General features: G+C 41.8%; 1 protein-coding gene across 1 annotated transcript; it reads left to right on the forward strand.

The window, feature by feature from the left end:
* Nucleotides 1-931: 931 nt before the first annotated feature.
* On the forward strand, nucleotides 932-19,638 carry LOC114787834 (collagen alpha-5(IV) chain-like). Its single transcript, XM_028975725.1, has 35 exons — nucleotides 932-994; nucleotides 1,794-1,847; nucleotides 2,025-2,028; nucleotides 2,884-3,060; nucleotides 3,145-3,234; nucleotides 3,336-3,419; nucleotides 3,502-3,572; nucleotides 3,670-3,870; nucleotides 4,117-4,270; nucleotides 5,569-5,652; nucleotides 6,506-6,610; nucleotides 6,665-6,771; nucleotides 6,968-7,118; nucleotides 7,294-7,408; nucleotides 7,490-7,637; nucleotides 8,031-8,175; nucleotides 8,679-8,807; nucleotides 8,913-9,011; nucleotides 9,148-9,240; nucleotides 9,336-9,475; nucleotides 9,622-9,751; nucleotides 10,059-10,139; nucleotides 10,255-10,353; nucleotides 10,513-10,560; nucleotides 10,644-10,826; nucleotides 10,923-11,053; nucleotides 16,340-16,412; nucleotides 17,005-17,079; nucleotides 17,182-17,301; nucleotides 17,404-17,499; nucleotides 17,594-17,803; nucleotides 18,393-18,570; nucleotides 18,658-18,772; nucleotides 18,870-19,042; nucleotides 19,418-19,638. Exons 1-35 carry the CDS (start codon nucleotides 932-934, stop codon nucleotides 19,494-19,496), a joined length of 4,005 nt encoding a protein of 1,334 aa, XP_028831558.1. The 3' UTR covers nucleotides 19,497-19,638.
* The last annotated feature ends 534 nt before the right edge of the window (nucleotides 19,639-20,172 follow it).

Here is a 20,172-nt window from a genome sequence, read left to right on the forward strand (position 1 = left end):
CACCAAACCAGGCCCAAATTGGTTCTAATCACCCACAGCTGCCACTCATTTGGTGTGGGTGATTAGAACCTTATACAGTATATATTAGTTTCTCCCTCAACCCCTTGTCCTGTTTTGTTGTGGATGTGTTCCATTGTTTGCTGCAGTTCTTTTGTATTGTTCCAGCCATCATGTCTTGTTTTGTTTAGTTTATTACATTTGCGCAGTTAAAATGTCAAGCGGTTTTTGGGGGACTGCACTCGACCTCCACCTGGCCACGTGATGGGCTGAGCAGGGACAGGGCCATCAAGGGCTGAGGCGTTCATTACCCTTCAGTACTTTTCGTGTTGGCGCACCACTTCCTAGATAACAATGGCAGCAGCCCAGTGATTAAATCAAGGGAGACGTGGGTGTGTAGGTCCTGCAGGAGGGACTTTTGGACTTTTTAGAATTTTGGGATGATGGGATTCTGGGTTGCCAGGACAGTGCGTCGGCTTTCGTATTTTGGGAACCTGCTCGATATGAGACTGTGTAGTCAATGCGCGTGAAAAAAAGGGCCCAGTGAGCTTGGCGGGGGTTTAGGCATCAAGCCTCTCTAATATAGGCCAGGTTTTTGTGAGCACTAGGAATGGGTGTACTGCCCCTTCCAACCTTTGACGCCACTCCTCGAGGGCCAGTTTGACAGCGAATAGTTCTTGGTTTCCCACAGCATTGTTCCTCTCTGCCTGACTGAGGCGTTGGGAGAAAAAGGTGTTTCTTCTGGTCGGCTGGGGTTCACTGGGAGAGAAAGGTGCCGACCTGAAAGAGGGTCAAGGTTAGAGCAGAGGTTATGTGGAATGTGCTCTTTCTCAATTTGACACAGAGATGGTTTTCGAGGAGTTGAGGAATTCGCTAAAACTTGGAAGGTCGCCGGGCTGTTGGATAGGCCGAAAGTCATGACTTGGTACTCGTAATGGCCTTTGGGGGTGATGACTCCAGTCTTCCATTTGACGCCTTCTCAGATGTAGATGAGAGGGTAAGTGTTGCAGAGATCTAGTTCACTAAAAATCTCCTTGCATCAGCGAGGAGGTTGAAGGCTGTGTTAAGTACAGGAAGGGAATATCTGTCCTGGTATTCACCCCTGAGGCAGGTCTTAGACTGAAGGGAAGTCAATCGAAAGTGTCTTGTTGGTGTTGTCCTTTTTATCCTTTAACAAAGAGCATCCATTTTCAGTGTTACGTCACTTTCATTTCTCCTGCTTGTGCTTGAGACAACAGCACAACTAGAGCTGCTCACGCATACCCCCTGAAGGCTTGGTAAAGTTAATGCATAACTTTACGTTTACATAACTTTGTTATTTTATAGTCCTGTGTCCTCTGTTTTGTTCCATAATGTAAAAAATGCAAGACCCATAAATATGTAGGTGTGTCCAAACTGTTCACTGGTATTTTAACACAAATAAAATAAAACTATTTATTTTAATGTGTCACATTTATAAACTAATAAAGTTTATAAACTAATAAAGTTAACTAAGTATGCTGTACAGTCTTTTATGTAGATTTCATGTAAACCTATCAACCCAATTAAAACACATAACACATAGCTGAAAAACTAAATCTGGGAAAAAGTTAGACAAAGCAATACCCATGTGGAAGATGTAAATGTAGGGTATAAATGTAGGCAGATCTAAACATCATAGAAATGCATCAGGATTTATGTTTTTGGAGATGATAACTTCGGAGGTAAGATAATGAAGATAAAATGTCTCAAATAATTTTCATTCATGACAGAAACCCACCATTCTCTCATCTCTAAACAGGTGTTTGGTCTCAAAGGACAACCTGGACGTCCTGGTTTTCCAGGACTCCCTGGTTTACCTGGACCTAAAGGTCTGTATTCTGGCATCTATGAAAATGCTCGGGCAGTGCAGTTGCCACATAACAAACTCCTTGGCATCTTCTTTCATGATGTTCACAATGAGGTTCTCTCAAACTTAATTTTGCACTGTAATTAGTTATAGACCCAGGTTTCATGACCCATGGTGTTCACGTACTCTTTGTGAGCAGAATGGTGAGCAACGTGTTCTGATATATTTCTATTTCATATGTAGGTATAATTGGCTTCCCAGGATCACCAGGAATACCAGGTATTCATGATTCATATGTCAATTATTTACAGTGGTGGATATGACACAAACTATGTACTTGAGTAAGTTACACTTTACCCAGGGTAAAATGTTTACTATAGTAAAAGTAAAAGTCCTTCTTTTAATTTTCTACTTGAGTAAAAGTAAAAAAGTACATGTAATTAAGTATCAAAAGTAAAAGTACAGTGATTAAGTGTTGCTCTGATGTCTAATTTTATTTTAAGTGTTGCTCTGATGTCTAATTTTATTTTAAATCAATTTATTTTAGGAAAATTTTTTGACATAATTTTTAGTGAAATGCCATTAATTATGGTGTGAGTAGCCTAGTGGGTAACACACTCGCCAATGAACCAGAAGACCCAGGTTCAAATCCCACTTACTACCATTGTGTCCCTGAGCAAGACACTAAACCTTACATTGCTCCAGGGGGTGAATATCCCTGTAATTACTGATTGTAAGTAGCTCTGGATAAGGGCGTCTGATAAAATGCTGTAAATGTAAATGTACATTTCTCTGCTAATGATAACTATTAAAATTATTATATATGTACATTTACAACATTTATCAGACGCCCATATCCAGAATAAATTAAAACCAGTAAGTAAAAAGTAAGATTTTTGACATTGAAATGTACAAGAGTAAGTAAAAAGTCTACTTTATCTTACAGAAACACAAAAAAATACATTTACTTTGTTACTATCCACCACTGATTATTTATTATTTAGTTACTTGTCGATATGCTGACTCTTATGCATGTCTACATTTTTGTCATGCTTTAGGTGGGGGCTCTTCTGTCAGAGGTCTTCCAGGACTGCCAGGACCTCCAGGTTACTCGGGTCTGAAAGGAGAAAAGGGTGACCCAGCTCCAGCTTTAGTGGGGCCTCCAGGCAGAGATGGCTACCCAGGTCCTCCAGGAGCACCTGGAGATCCTGGACCTCCTGGATCTAAAGGCACATGTCAGTTCACAGATTTTTTTTAGCTGCTTTGTTATTTGTAAAAGGCATATAACTAAATAAACTCAGCTTCCCAATTTCCCGCAGTTCACAAGGGTCTCATTGGACCCCCAGGGAACACAGGACTGAAAGGACTACCAGGCTACCCTGGAGACCCTGGTGTCAAAGGCTTTAAAGGTAAAAAAAATATAGGTGTGAATTATTTTATAAAATCTGAATATTTCTGAATGGTGCCATATAAACACATATGTATTCACTTGATTTTTTACTTGTTGCAGGCGAGAAGGGGGAGACTTGCAATGAGTGCCAGGCTGATGGAATTCAGGGACCTCCTGGACCCCCTGGGCCGCCAGGCCTCCAAGGTTTCTGCGGTGTTCAGATCCGTTCAGAAATCAATTATTGATGCTTCATGAATAAATTGTTTTTTATCTGGTGTGACTTTAGGTGCAAATGGACTAAATGGACAGAAGGGTGATCAAGGTGCTAAAGGCATTCAAGGTTATGCAGGCCCAAAGGTAAAAGCTGAGTATTCACCAAAATGCTGGCTGTAAATGCACTAGTATTGAGTTACATTTGTTTAATAAAATGGTTCTGCTGATGCTCCACTTTAAGGGGCTTCAAGGTATACTAGGACAGCCAGGACTCCCAGGTTTAAAGGGAAGTGGAGGAGGATACACTTTGACTGGAGAAAAAGGAGACAAAGGCTCCCCGGGACCATCAGGGATGCCTGGCTTTTATGGCCATCCAGGACTCAGGGGACAATTAGGGCCTAAAGGCAGTCGAGGCCCACCGGGGGATATGACTGGTTCTGAGGTAATCCAGATATACTGCCGAAATGCAGTGTGAAAGAGTAAAACTGGTAGTTAGGATTATAGAGTAATAATAAAATATTAAATATAGAATAAAAATTGAGTTGAGCAGTCAGACTGTATTTTTTTGTTATTATTGAGGCAGAATGATCTGTACAAATCTAATAAAAAGCTGTTGTAAGGTTTTAAGTTACTGGAGAACTAAGAAAGACTTATAAACATTTTTTTACTTTTTTTTTTTGCTTTTAAGAAGGGAGATCGCGGTTTTCCTGGCCTCCCTGGTCCAGAGGGAAATCCAGGTCCAATGGGCTCTCCTGGGCTGCAAGGCTTGGGTCCACCAGGTCCATCTGGCCCAAAAGGACTGCAAGGTGTGCCTGGTCATCCTGGACCTCCTGGAAACCCTGGTAAGATCTGCATACTTAGAAACACACACAGCCACAAACACATACACAGGTATGGTGTTATTCAGTGTTTTTAAGTACACCTTTGAACAAAAGAAAATTCTTATTCAAATACCAAACGTTGGCTTTAAAACAGAATCAGTTCTTGTAGGACACAGTTGCACACAGTTCCTGAAGGAACTCTGGTAGGCAGTGATAGACAAAGTGCACAAACTTTGTACTTGAGTTAAAGTAGATATACCCAAGGTAAATTTTGCTGCAGTAAAGGTTCACCCTTTAAAATTCAAATTGAAGTATTCAATTCAATTGTAATTAAGTACAAAAACTAAAAGTACTGTGATTTTATTACGGTTCCAATTATATTTTTTGTAGCAAAGCTCTCTCTTTTATAACTAATTTTAGGTGAGATGACTTTTCATGCTTTTCATAACAGCCTTTCAACATGAATGTCTTTCATTTGTCTGAAATTATCACAAATTGTTAAGCCAAACACTGACTGCTGAATACAGGGTTTGTGAACAGTTACAAACCTGACCAAATCAGATTTACTACATAAGGGTTACAAATTGTTTGCAATGCAGTTGTATGGTTTTGAAACTGTTTTTAGTTTCACTCCCCAATAATCTGTTTCTACTAAGGGCAAATAGTTTTTTCAACTAGCCATTTAATTCCATTAAAAACAATAAACATACAAATGAAGTGTTAATATTACCTTTATTATATATATGGATGATAACATCTGTGTTATGACACTTGCCTGCACTGTACATGTGAGGAGCACCATGCGGACACAAGCATGTTTTATTACAATAATTTCACACCAACACTGAGCAAAGATGGATACCAGAGATGGAGCTTGGTTGGAGCTGCTAGAATGCATGTAAAAAGGAACACTAGTCACCCAGGGGGCCATAATATAACAAAGAGTACTGCAGTCAATATGCTGAAGCAGTATATCTGCCTTGTCTTGTCGCTGTGGTCAGTCTTGCCATGGCTTATGCTCTTCCACAACCTCACTGTGTATATCTTACACATACATCTGAATATAATTCCAGAAGATCTGTGTAAGTGTACCTATGAGAAATGATGCTGGTTTGAAGAAAAAAAATTACAACATTTTTTCACCATTGCATATAATTTTGCACAGTTCTGTATATACAAAAGGGTATCCATTCAACTTTTACAAAAATGTATCAATAAAAACAGAAGGTAGGTCAACTTTCTGTATTGTGCCACTGTAAAGCTGTATGAAGCATGCATCTTATTAACTGTTTAGTGTCCTAACCCATTTGAACCTCCAGGCCAGAAGGGAGATTCCAAGTCCATAGAAGGATATCCAGGGCCACCAGGACACAGTGGCCAGCCAGGAAATCCAGGCCCTCCTGGTAAGACATACTGGATGGATTAATCTCAACTGGTGTTCTTTTCTCAGAGGCCTTTTAAATGTCCTTGCAGTCTATTTGGTCAGTAGTGTCAGATTGCTTTGTAAAAGCAGAAATAGTTCTGTGTAAAGGCACAATGTAAGGGGGAGTCACAAACACACAACATGGTGAATTGAAGGATTTTTAATAACAAAAAAAGAAAACCATGGCATGTAGGACAGAAAACACATAAAACAATCCACATTTAAACAGAAATGGCGTCACATCTGGTTCTAAGGTCCAGTTCAAAGCACGACAAAGACACGTGAGTACTCCACTCCAGTACTCTAACTCCAAAGCAGCTGTGGGTGATTAGAAAACCAACACACATGCGGATCCAAGATTGCCAAGGCAGCACAGTTTGCAGCAAATCACTCAAACATATGTCTTACAAAAATAAAACATTAAAATATTGCTTCCTAATTTTGGAACCAGTGCATTTAATAAATTAGCCTCCTATACCATAAATAAACAAAAAAAACATCTTGTCAAAAACTATTACATTTTACTTCATTACACTAATCTACCAGTACAAACGTGCTCAATGTTAATGTCTGCAATCATTGTATGGATCTTTAGGCATCTATCTCCTTGGTAGTTTAACATCAAGTCCTAATGTTTCTGACTCACTTTCTAATTATAACTGTTGGCCATGACCCCACTGACAGTGTAATAAAACAGTGATTCAAGTGATTTGCATTACTGTCAGTGCCTAAGGGAAATTGTCTGTCCCCACATTGCCACTGCAAATTCATTTATGGAAGTTATTTATAGTGATTGTGCCTGTTCTGTTTTATTAATTAAATGTTGATGACAGGGCACCCGGGACTTCCAGGTCTCAGAGGGAACTTAGGTCAGCCAGGACAAAAGGGAGAAACTGGTGAGGTGGTAGGGGCTGAACCTGGGTCACCTGGTATCAAAGGTAATAATAATGGGAAATACAAATAGGTTGACACATGCTGTTTCTCGTATTAAGAAATCAGTGTTTTTGCTCAGGGAACAAAGGAGATCCTGGTCTCCATGGTATCCCTGGGATTGGCCAAAGAGGACACCCTGGACTGCCTGGACATCAAGGACTTCCAGGCATAAAGGTTGAAAGGGGTCTTTCTGTAGTTGATAAGATTAGTTTTCTAAGTAAAAACAGTTCTTTAATTTTCATTTATTAATTTGACAGCTGCTTCTTAAAGTGACTTAAATGCTTGGTCTTCTATTAAATGTAAATTGTGAACATTGTTCACTTTTAGAACTTAAGACAGTAATTAAATAAATATATCAATAGGGAGACAGAGGGCATGGATTGCCAGGACCAGCAGGCTCTAGAGGATTTCCAGGGGATGATGGTGACCCTGGGTTTTCTGGAGACCCTGGTAGGCAAGGTCTGCCTGGGCAGACTGGACTTAATGGGTTACCTGGTGAACCTGGAACAAAAGGTGTGTCCATTTATGTCATAACCAACTCACACTCAACACAAATCAAATAGCCAACACAAAACATTTGTTTGAATTGTCTGTATAAATGATCCATTTTGAATGCGCTGCCAAGGTTTTCTAATGTGCCTTTGAGGTATATACAAAATGTCTGTGCTCATCTGTTCTTCTTTAAAAGGAAATAAAGGTACCACAGGACTACCTGGACCTCCTGGTTATCCTGGAACAGACACAGGACAACCTGGACCTCCTGGACCTCCTGGTTTACCGGGCCCTCAAGGACCTGCAGGCATGTAAATACATAAAAACACAGAAAAAGACACACTGTTTACCAACCCCTCCTTCAAATTTTCTTAGGACCTGTGGGTTTGAAGGGACATAGAGGAGATCAAGGAATTCCTGGCACTGGGATACCAGGACAACCTGGTGAGCCTGGACCATCAGGGGTTTCTTCACCAGGAGGTGTGGGGCTTCCAGGACAGAAGGGAATTAGAGGACCGAATGGTGTCCCAGGAGATCCAGGTTTGAACATCTGCTGAATGTCCTAGCTTTTGGCAAACAAACAGTTTAGACCTGGTTTTGGATATGATGATGAACATCACTTATTGAACACCTAAAATTCTAATATACAAATTAATCAACCATATTCTCAGTAATAGCTTTTAGAAAATGAATAAAGTTCTACTTGCATGATGAATAGGGGATCTTAAACACTGCAAAATATTGGTTGGAGACATCCTGATGGTAATCATAAGGTAAACATTGAGAAATTAAGTGAATAAGAAGAGTATTTTTTATGATACTGTTTTATTTGACGCATTCCAGTGTATGAAAATACCACTTGGTGTCTTGAGCTGATGAATATCACTTTAAGATATTTAAGTTGCATATACAAAGTCCTCATCTTCCATTTAGCGAAACACACATAGTGTAGCAGACTCCTTTCTTGCCTTGCTGCTTTTCCAAATGGTAGGTGAAACAGGGAACCCTGGGTTACCAGGACGCTCATTGCAAGGACCTGATGGCATCATAGGCTTGCCAGGACTTCCAGGACCAAAAGGTAATTTTAGTTTTCAAATATGCATGATCATACACAGGACAAATTGGTTATTGGGGCAGTAGTGGCCTAGCGGTTAAGGAAGTGGCCCTGTAATCGGAAGGTTGCCGGTTCGAATCCCGATCCACCAAAGTGCCACTGAGGTGCCACTGAGCAAAGTACCGTCACCACAGACTGCTCCCCGGGCGCCTGTCATGGCTGCCTACTGCTCACCAAAGGTGATTGGTTAAATGCAGAGGGCAAATTTCACTCTTTGCACCGTGTGCTGTGCTGCTGTGTATCACAATGACAATCACTTTCACTTTTTACACATTTACACATCCTGTCTGTATCTGGATAATGTAACCAGTTCTTGAACTTTAACAGGTACTAATTGTGCACAGGTGTAGCTGTAGTTTTTGAATCTGTACAGACTTTTCTTTTATATACCCTTTTTACAGCATGGCTACCATATCTAAATTGGTTATAATTAGGTTGTACAAACTAAAACTGAAAGGGTTTTTCAGGATCACAGGGGCCTGAGGGATCAAAGGGTCCCAGAGGACACCCAGGTTTACCAGGGGATGCTGGCCCTCCAGGTCCCAAGGGATCAGGGTTGACTGTTTATGGGCCTCCTGGAGAACATGGGAAGCCTGGTGAGCATGGCCTATGCACATAGTCATAATGATGATTCGGTAACTGCACAGAAATAATATATAAACTAAATAATGATCAACAGGCCTAATGGGCTCTTGATACAGGTTTGCCTGGCATTCCTGGTGTAAAAGGAACCCAAGGACCTCCAGGGCAGAATGGCTATCCTGGAAGAAATGGCTCCCCTGGGTTTCCTGGACCACCAGGTAACTGTTCCTAGTATAAAGCAGTCTAGCTTAAATTATGTGCTTTCTGGACAGTGAGCATTGAAATTGCATGACAGAATAAAATATGGTGGCTGAGGTGGTTAAGGGTGAGTTGGTAAATTTCATACTTGTTCAGGGCCTCCGGGGGTTCGAGGACCTGATGGCCACAACCATGGAGCACCAGGTACAGATGGACCTCGAGGTGAATCAGGGATCATGGGTTTTCCAGGTATGAATCCATCACCTATACAAACAGACATTTGCCATGTCCATAGACATATTTTATGTCCATAGACATAGAGATTGTTGGTCACCATTATCTAGGTAATAAAGGACTTAAGGGAACTATCGGTTCATTTGGACGTCCTGGAGAAAGTGGGCTACCTGGTGCACCTGGTCTACAGGGACAAAAAGGAGAACCTGGCCAAGGTAGTAATGGTTCTCCTGGACCAAGGGGAGAGAAGGTGGGTATAACAGAAACAATTTGCTCTTCAGACTAGCTCTACCTTTAAAGAGATTATAGTTTTGTTGTAAATGCATAAAGCAACAAATATCAACCATTCATAATGACCTTTTGGCTATTTCATTGACAAATTCTCTATCTATGTAGGGCGAGCCATCTCACATTAAAGGATCTAAGGGTGCAAAAGGAGAGAAAGGAGACCCAGGAATTCCCGGGCCTGCAGGTGCCATTGGCCCACCTGGACCTGCAGGGGACAGGGGTGCTCAAGGTTTGCCAGGTAACAACCATTGTATTATCAAAATAAATAATGGACACAATCACCTAGCTGGCTACTATAGTCAGTGAATATAGTCATTACATGGGGAAGAATATAAAAATACTTTTTAGCATTTCATGTTTTAAATTAAATTTAATAAATTTGTTCCCTATTGATTCCAAAGGCATCATTTTGGCATCATCAGACAGACTAATGAATGCACAATCTAAAATGTGGTATGAATGTAATCTATTGAAATTGCACTAGCATATTGAAAGGAAACAATGTGTACTAAACTATGAAATACATATTTTGCTATTTTGTTCAGGGCTCCCAGGGCTACAAGGACCTCCTGGGACAGGTGGAGGTCTGGGTTTCCCAGGAAGACCTGGTCCATTTGGGCTACGTGGTATGGCTTCACCTAATTCTGAAATGTGTATATACTTCACTGTCACACTGTGGTTAATTAAATATCACCATTTTGTATTTGATCTGTGTTGTTGTTTTTATGTTCATCGTCACAGGACTTCCAGGACTTCCTGGGTTAACAGGGTCTCCAGGCCTCAAGGGAGAACAGGGCCATGATGGCATTCCTGGACCTGCTGGTCCCAAGGGGAATCCAGGTATCCAGACAAAGCAGAATCGTCATATTAAATGTAGCATCTTCTAATTGGACAAACTAAACTTGTGGGATGTCATGAAGAATGCTCCACCTGACTAATAGCGACATGGTGTATATGAGACCTTCAGTAAATTGTGTATTGTACATTCTGCTGTTTCAGGTATGGCAAGCCCTTTTCCTGGCATACGTGGAGAAAAGGGTCAGCCAGGTAAACAGATGAATTTTAAATCCCGACACACATTTTGTATTTTTTTTTTATTTCTATTCATTCCTTATTTCCTCCCCTGGTAGGTCCCATTGGTGATCCAGGACCCCCTGGTCCTCCAACTGATGGACCCCCTGGTCATCCTGGAGACCAAGGATTGCCTGGCGAGGAAGGACCTCAAGGTCAACCTGGTGTACCAGGTTATTATTATGGTTGCAAAAAAGGACAGAAAGGAGATAGGGGCATTCCAGGAATTTTTGGACATCCAGGTGAGAACACAATGGTCAATGATTTTATTGGAGTTTACTATCTCATGTTTTTTAAATTTCTTTTTTTTTGGTATTATTATCATTGTTACCATTCAGGACCACCTGGTGTACCTGGACCTCCAGGTCTATCAGTCCCTGGACTTAAAGGAGAAAAAGGGGAACAAGGTCTCCAAGGTCTAGAAGGTCTGAGGGGATCCCAAGGGCAAGCTGGTGTTGAAGGAAGAACAGTAAGTTTTATTGTAAAAAAAAAATTCAATTATTCATTCAAAACCTATGACACACTGGTATTCCAGCAGACACTGGAGCAGTTCTGCAGTTCCAATGTAATTTCAACCCTTATTGGACTGAAAAAACGTGAAAGTAATCTGTCACACTTTATACTTTAGCATTGGTGTAATGTAAATAAACAAATCAAGCATGCTGTAACCTGGTTTATTTCCTAAAATTAGGCTAAAATATTAGGTGTGACAAGATTACTTAAATTTGTAAGTAAATATTTAAGTCAGTGTTCAATTTTTGAAGTGTGTGAACATATTAAGCACATTCATCACTTTCAATTTCATAACAAAACATACAATGGGGAAAAAATATTGTGCAAGTTGTCCCACTTAAAAAGAAGAGGGAGGTCTGTTTTTTCATTATAGGAAATCACATTTGTCATGTGACATGAAAGAAAGGAGGTGAAAAGGCTTGACATCTTTATAAATAATGTATTTTAATAACTGAAATGAACAGAGGCACAATGGCCATAAACATAAAGAGAACCATGCCACATAACCACAAACTAAACAGAATAGAACAGTGCAGGAGTGAGGGAGAAAACCAACATATTAATTTATCTCAACACATTAATCAACCATGCCAAACGAGCATCAGATGGTATGATTTGTAAATAATGTATTTGTATAACGGTGCAGAAAATAAGAATTTAGCACCTATACTGAAAAAAGGAAACACAAAAAAAATTAAGTAATCTGTCACACTTAATATTTTAGCATTGACTTAATGTGAATAAACCAATCAAACCTTCTGTTATCTGGCTTAGTTATATAAAATATAAGTGTGACAGATTACATAACTTTTAGCCAGTGTTTACTTTTTCAGTGTGCAAACAAGCAAGAATTCTGGCCCTCACAGACCTGTTACTTCTTCTTTAAGAAGCTCTTCTATCCTTCACTTGTTAGCTGTTTTAAATCACCTGTTTGAACTTGCTATCTTTATAAAAGACACACCTCCAAATTGTCAGACTACAACCTCCACCATGGCCAATACCAGAGAGCTGTTTAAGAACACCAGGGACAAGATTGTACACATTCACAAGACTGGGATGAGCCAATCTACATTAGGCAAGCACCTACAGAGGGGGGAACTGGTCAATGGCCTGAAGAGAGCTGGGACCACAGTAACAAAGCTTACAATTACTAACACACCACAAGGTCATGGATTAAAATCCTGCAGCGCTTAAAAGGTCCCCCTTAGGTCCGCACATGTCCAGGCCCGTCTAAAATTTACCAAAGACCATCTGGATGATCCAGAGGAGGATTGGGAGAATATCATGTGGTCAGGTCAGGTCATGTGGTCAGAACGGGTGTAGTTAGCGGCACTTCAGGAGAATGGTTAAAAGCGGCTTCTTGCAACAGTGACTTTCAGACACAGCGGTAATCATTTTCATGTGGTTCTCTGTAGATGTGTGTGAATAAACTTTGACTCTGTCTTGGGTTAGCTTGTTTTTAGGAAGTTGGAATACACACAACCTGCGCACACTCTCCCAGGCCTCGTCTTGTCACCCTGAGTACTTGTTCGGGCTGTGGAACTGTCAGTCGTAGGTCAACAAAGCTGACCTGGATCCGCACCCATGACTCCGCTACACCTGCAGCCCTTTCCACAGACTTCTACTTCTCTCATACCCCCCAGCCCACTGGCAGGGGAGGGGGCACAAGCTTGCTCATTTCCTAGAAATGGAGATTCACTCTCGTTTCTGCTACTCAAAGTACCAGTTTTGAATTCCATGCAGTAACTATTACACATCAGTTAAAAATGTCCATAGTTGCTGTGTATTGTCCTTCAGGTCCGCTGGGGAACATTTTAGAGGAATTAGACACAACTCTCTCCACCTTTATGGATGAGCAACTACCCCTTGTGCTACTAGGAGACTTCAACCTTGACCTCCTCAAGCCACAAACAGCTGATTTCCAAAATTTCATTTCGGCATCCAACTTCACACTTCTCAGCATTCCAGCAACACACAGAGCTGGACAGCAACTTGATCTTGTACTTACATGCAACTGTGTCCTTCTGTGCTACTGTCACTACAGCAAAGACTTCCAGGACAAAGTAAGCAACTGCAAAGACTCTTGCAAACTATTCTCTACTTTTCACTGTCTCCTGAATCCTCCACCACCTCCTCCCTCTATTTCACTCTCAATTGGAGACTTTGCTACCTTCACAGAGAAGGTGGCTGACATTAGCAAATAATTCTCACCCCTAACCCCAGACTTCATCCCGCTGTTACCTCTGAAAACAGAACACTGTCTTCCTTCACAGTGTTTTCGATGTGTCTAAACTTCTCCAGTCTAGTCACCCCACCACCTGCTCCGTGGATCCAATCCCCTCACACCTCCTTCAGTCCATAAAGCCCACCATAGTATCTGCTCTGACACACGTCTTGAATTCCTCACTCACAACTGGAACATTTCCGACTGCTTTCAAACAGGCTGTCATTGCTCCCCTGCTAAAAAAACCCACATTAAACCTGTCTGTATTGGATAGCTACCGCCAAATCTCCAACCTACCTTCAATCAAAAATTCTTGAGAGGGCAGTCCTGGCTCAACTTTCTTCATTTCACCACGAGCATGATCTTTTTGACCCTTAATAGGAAAGGACATTCGACTGAAACCTCCCTCCTGGCAATGATGGATGACTTTTGTGCTGCAAGAGCTGCCCGCAGATCATCTGTCCTTATCCTACTTGACCTATCTGCTGCCGTCGACACAATTAATCGTGAAATTCTTCTCACCACACTCTCAGATTTAGGAATTACAGGAACAGTAGTAAATTGGTTCACCTCTTATCTTCAAGACAGGTCTTTCAAGGTATCATGGGGAGGTCAGACATCTGTCCTCTCTAGGGTAACCACAGGGATTCCACAAGGCTCTGTCCTTGGCCCCCTTCTGTTCTCAATATACACTCGCTCAATTGGTCACATCATCCAATCACATGACTTCTCTTATCACTCTTACGCTGATGACACCCAGCTCTATTTGTCTTTCCCACCAGAAGATACCACTATTGCGACAAAAATTTCGGCCTGTCTCTCGGATCTTTCTGGGCAACAACTCCCCTCAGCAAAACCTCTCAATTCAAATGGGCTCACTACAGTTAACACCCACGGTGTCTGCAAAAAGCCTTGGTGTTTGGATTGACGACAAACTGAGTCTGAACCATCACGTTGCTGTGATCTCCAGATCCTACAGGTTCACTCTCTACAACATTTGCAAGATTAGGCCTTTTCTTTCACAAAAGGCTATGCAGCTCCTCGTCCAGGCAATGGTCATCTCCAAACTCGACTATTGTAACTCTCTCCTGGCTGGAGCCTCTGCAGTCACCATAAAACCACTCCAGATGGTCCAAAATGTGACAGCCCACCTCATCTTCAATCAGCCGAAATACACCCATGTCACGCCTCTTCTCACCTCTCTCCACTGGCTCCCGGTAGCTGCTCACATTGAGTTCAAATCCTTGATGCTTGTACAGGGCTGTAAATAGAAGTATATCAATATACTACTAGCTAGCTACATTCCTGCACACCCTCTCAGATCTGCAAATGAAATGAGACTGAAAATTCCCTCTTCACGGGGTCTCAGATCCCAATCAACTCTATTCTCTTTTGTTGTCCGAGGCTGGTGGAACAACTTGCCCTGCTCCATTTGACTAGCCAAGACTACCACCACTTGTTCAAAAAGTATTTCAGACGAATCTAACACTAACACACGCACATGCACACACACTGCACACAAAAAAAAATTATTGGTCTATGATTTAACAATTTCTAAACATGTTCTTTTTCTGACAAGTTAGGCCTTATCAGGGCTCTTAGTTTTGTAAACTCAAAATCTATAGAAATCAAACAAGAATTGCTGGTGTCTTCCTCCTGTTAGTTGCTTTGGATAAAAGTGTTTGCTAAGTAAAGTAAAGTAAAGATTAAAACAAAACTTGTATTTGGAGTTGCATACCAAGAACACCACACCCACTGTGAAGCACAGAGGTGGAAACATTGTGCTTTTGGGGACAGAACTACTTATGGGAGATTTTGGGCAGAAACATTCTTCCATCAGGGAGAGCATTGAAGATGAAATGTGGCTGGATCTTCTAGCATGACAATGACCCCAAACACACCACCCAGACCTCAATCTAATACAGAATATGTTCCAAGCATCCACCCCAAAACAGCACAGAATCTTGAAAAAATCTGCATGGAAGAATGGGCTGAAATACCAGCCACAGTGTGTGCAAACCTTTGGAGACCAACAGAAAACTGTCATAGACTGGCATTGTGAGGTGCTCTGTATTCACGTCTAGACCGGAGATGCAGACTGTGGTCCCTTATGTTTTCTCCGGGTGTTATCTGTATAGATATGTATCATGGCTTTGTTGGGTCATTTATAAATACAATACTAAACATTAGTGTATTAGTGAAACATGTAAACTCAAATTGAACATGGTACAGAAACAATATGGTAATTATCATAGCCTGCATATGTCCAGCTTTATCTTTGGACCTATTTTGGGCCTGTACCTAGGGTAGTCTGGCTCTGACAGATTCGCTTTGTGACAGTGGCAGTGTTATGGAAAACTTAATTATAATTAAATGAGTTTTTAAAACAGAGATGCCAGAACCCTTCCCTTTGTCTGTCACATCACATGGCGACAGGCACCAGCAGCAAAATTACAGTGATGGTGACACTGACGAGCATTCTTGAAATAAGATGTTGGCACTTGACACATTCTTATTTCACCCATCGCTGTTGTTGGCCTTTCAACAATGTGTTCTCATTCATTTATTTTTTAGCAATTCATTTTTTTTGTTTCATCTGTCATCAGCATTGCTGCACATTGCTGTGTATCTGTTTATCGGCTGCATGGCCAGGAGTAGAGAGGGGAGTGAGACCAGGGCGAAAGCAGCAGAGCCTTTATCTGCAGCCACTGTAAACCACAGCTGAGTCTGCTACCCCTAATTAGGGAAGACAAGAAGGAAGCGAGGGCATAACATGCACACACACACACACACACACACACACACACACATACAGAGGAACTCTGCTCAGTCAAAAACAGCAATGACCACCATATCCAGAATACCCCTTCCTGCCCTGTTTTCTTTATATGTTTACTTGCGGAATTGAAACTCATTGAACTCTGCCTTTGATTCTGATGCTCTGAGTGATGGGTTTTGGCACCTTAAAAACTTTGCCACTCTGATTGTTGACACAGTGTGTATATTTTTCCTCATGAGGGGCCTGTAGGGAGCCCTGGACCACCGGGGCCAAAAGGCAACCCTGGCTTGCCTGGACTTCCAGGTCTACCCGGTAAGTAAAACGAGACCCTGTCTGAAATACGTAGCTGTAAAAATATTGCAAGCTCATTTAAAAAGTCTGTGTTTGAAGGACATGGTAGGAAGGCCATGATATGAAGGACAACAGACTAGATGGCGCAGTCCCTGCAGAAATCAGATTAAGAAATGCACGTGTGTGACCCTGAGTGTGCGCTACTGCTATTGCTTCAACCAATAAAACATAAAGCCATCTTAGAGTCTTTTGCCTTTTTTAGTCTAGGAAGAAATGCCATCACACTCAGTGTGGGAAGCTAAAAAAACATGATGCTTGTTCATAAGATGTTAAATTGTGCCGTTTCATTACTAAATGTCTTGACCAAAATATTAGTAAAATGACACTGAAAATTGAATTCAATTAATTCCTAGACATAATGGGTCTGGGTCTGTAAAATAGATTATCTGTGTAAGATTATTCTCTGGGCTTAACCTTACAACCCTTTAATGCATTGTCACCACAATTTGATGCATTCGCCACCCCAGAAATTTCCTGCAAGTTTGCCATAAGGTGCAACTGGATCATGAAAGTCTAAATAATGGCTACATCATTGTATGTTACATTTTTATAGGAGAAGATGGAAATCCTGGCACAATTCCAGGAATTAAAGGTCCACCTGGTGACGCAGGACCCCCTGGACCAAACGGTCAGTAGAGGAATCACAGCCACTAAAGCTGCCACCATTAACCAACTTGTATGCTTTTCACAGGAGGCCATAGACATTATAAAAATATCACTGTACTCACAGGTCTACCATCAGATTTTTATCCAGGAGATCTGGTTCCAGGAGATCAAGGACCACCAGGGGTCTCAGGGCCCAAAGGATTAGAAGGACCTCTGGGCCAACCAGGGTCACCAGGACCTCCAGGTGGAGCATGGAGCATGTTTTTAGGGGATGAAATAGTGTGTAATGTGAACATTAATTGTGCTCTTAATACATCAATGTTTTTACATATAAAATTATATACAGGCATTCCAGGACTTAAGGGACCCCGAGTTGATGGCCATCCAGGTCTTCCCGGTTTCCCTGGAAATAAAGGAGATAAGGGTGCACCTGGTCAAACAGGTACCATCTTCCCTAAAAGAAGGATACATTCAACATAACTATTTGTTTCTGTTTCAATTCATAATAAAACTGCAGCTTCTGCATCTTTCCCCAGGTCTTCAAGGTTATCAAGGCCCCCAGGGTCAGAAGGGTCAACGTGGCCCCCCAGGCCCCAGTATTCCTGGATTGGTTGACAGTTTTCTTTTAACACGTCACAGTCAGAGCATCCATGTGCCTGAGTGCCCACTAGGCACTGCTCAGCTATTCACTGGATACTCCTTGCTTTTCATTAATGCAAACGAGAGAGGCCACGGACAGGACTTAGGTAAAACCATTTTAACTCAAAATTTAACTAAACCAAATCACAGAAATGGCGATTATGGAGACACTAGGTAAAGGCCAGACAGGAGTGTTTTTGGTGCTGCACAGGCTTTATGAAATACAGAGTTTGTCAGCAGGGAGAAGACAAACAATCCAGCTCAATGGATGGAAGAAAGCTTATATACAGATGGTGTCACTTCAGTCCCACACTGTTGCCCTGAGGTGAAAGATATATTATGGAAGCCTCCAATTAGGGCAGGCTGTTTGGGATGGGAGGCTGCTTGTTAGGAACACAACTGAAGCTGAGACAGCGCTGACCATGGTGCTGAATAAGAGCACCTGCTGCAGAAACACCTCTGTCCCGGGTGCTATACACTTCGCTATTCTATTAAACACAAATACACTGACATGTAAAAGGAATAACATTGATCATCTGCCAAATGTGAACATTAACCCCTTCCAGGCAAACGATTTATGAGACAGCAAGAGATAACAATCAGGTCTTGACATTTTTGTTTAGCAGGATATTAAACCTTTACACAACCTTATTGGTCATTTTGACGAACCTTTGTGTGGCCTTTGTATTGTTTCAGGTACAATGGGCAGCTGCCTGCCTCGTTTCTCCACCATGCCATACCTGTTCTGTGACACCCAAGCCACCTGCCGCTATGCAGCACGCAACGACTACTCCTACTGGCTTTCTACAGACAAGCTCATGCCTAGCAGCATGCAGTCCATCAGTGGACCAGCCCTGCCAGCTTACATCAGCAGGTCTTATTCTGGACTCAGTCGACACACACAGACACAGTGCACATTGTAGTCACATTGTTTCTAATGCAGATTTCCCTTATCCAAAAGATGCTCAGTGTGTGAGGCGATGCGCAATGTCATCGCCATCCACAGCCAAAGCACCGAGATCCCATACTGTCCCATTGGTTGGAACTCTCTGTGGACCGGATTCTCATTTGTAATGGTACTATGGAATTCAGACCTGTGTGTTTTCATTGATTTTGCTATTACGGTGCAGTCAAAATAATTTAATGACCCTCTCCTCACCTCGCATATCACAGCAAACAGGAGTAGGGGCAGATGGTTCAGGTCAGCCCCTGGTCTCCCCGGGTTCTTGCCTTGAGCACTTCCGCCAGGTGCCCTTTATCGAATGCCATGGGCGTGGCACCTGCAACTACTACCCTGACTCCTACAGTTACTGGATGGCCTCTCTGGATGCAAAAAACATGTTCAGGTGAACACCAGATTTATCATTCACATGCTTTGAACTGAACATTATTTATAGGTGCTCATTTGCATAGTTGTTTTGTCTAAATGAAGACCATGGGAGACTATATATCATTTGTATTTAGGGGGGAATTATTAAGGTATATTGCATTAAATAATATAAAGCACCATCAAATAATATAGGCTGTGATGTGTTGGCATCTATGATCTATGACTCCAGCTCACCAGCCAATATCTCATTGACTAGAAATCCCTACGGTGAACTATTCCTTGATTAAGGTCCTAGTTGCTATGAGACACAGTTGAATGTGTTGCAGTGCATTCGGTGTTACAGTGTGTGTGTGTGTGTGTGTGTGTGTGTGTACATGCTCTTCTCCTGCAGTAAACCCGTGCCTCAGACTGTGAAGGGCCCTTTAGTGAAGAGTATCATCAGCCGCTGCCGAGTCTGCATGAAACAGTAACCCATGATGAGACATCGCAGTGGGGGTCTGTGCACTGGCGGCTGAATATCATCTCCAAGAGATGAGAGCACAGAGAGCCAATGTCCATCAAGGGGTTGTGGGCTTCAGGAAAAAAATAGGCCACCGAAAGAAAAAGTACTAACTCTTCTTTACATTGTAAAGCAGCATTTGAGACAATTGTAATCCATTATGTTCTGTGCAGTGATATGAATTATTATGCACATGTCTGGTTTGTCTTTGTTTGAACTGTATGATTTCGTTGCATCCATTCATCACAGCTAATCTTAATCAGCATTGTGAAAAATCGGACCAAGCAGTGCAGGCTGGGAAGAGGGGATATACCCTGAACAACCAATAACTGAGCACACGCAGAATCTAACACACAGGGACATGGGGGGATTAGATAACACCTACATTAAAAAAAAAAAGTTATTTGGTCGGTGGGAGGTGGCCAGCACATCCCCAGCTTTAGTGCAAATGATGCTGTCCTGAGTGATTGCAATTTACCTCATGATTTGCCTTGCTCTTAAGATATGTATAGTTTATATATCAGGAACTGAGCATTCACCAAGACATTCTTCATTGTTATAATCACTGGACTAAACTTTAACACAATAAAGACTGAAAATGACACACGCAGACTTCAGAGGTGTTCTTGGTATCCATGCTGCTATAA

The sequence above is a fragment of the Denticeps clupeoides genome, chromosome 4 (genome assembly GCF_900700375.1).
Source record: "Denticeps clupeoides chromosome 4, fDenClu1.1, whole genome shotgun sequence".
Classification (NCBI taxonomy): Eukaryota; Metazoa; Chordata; class Actinopteri; order Clupeiformes; family Denticipitidae; genus Denticeps; species Denticeps clupeoides.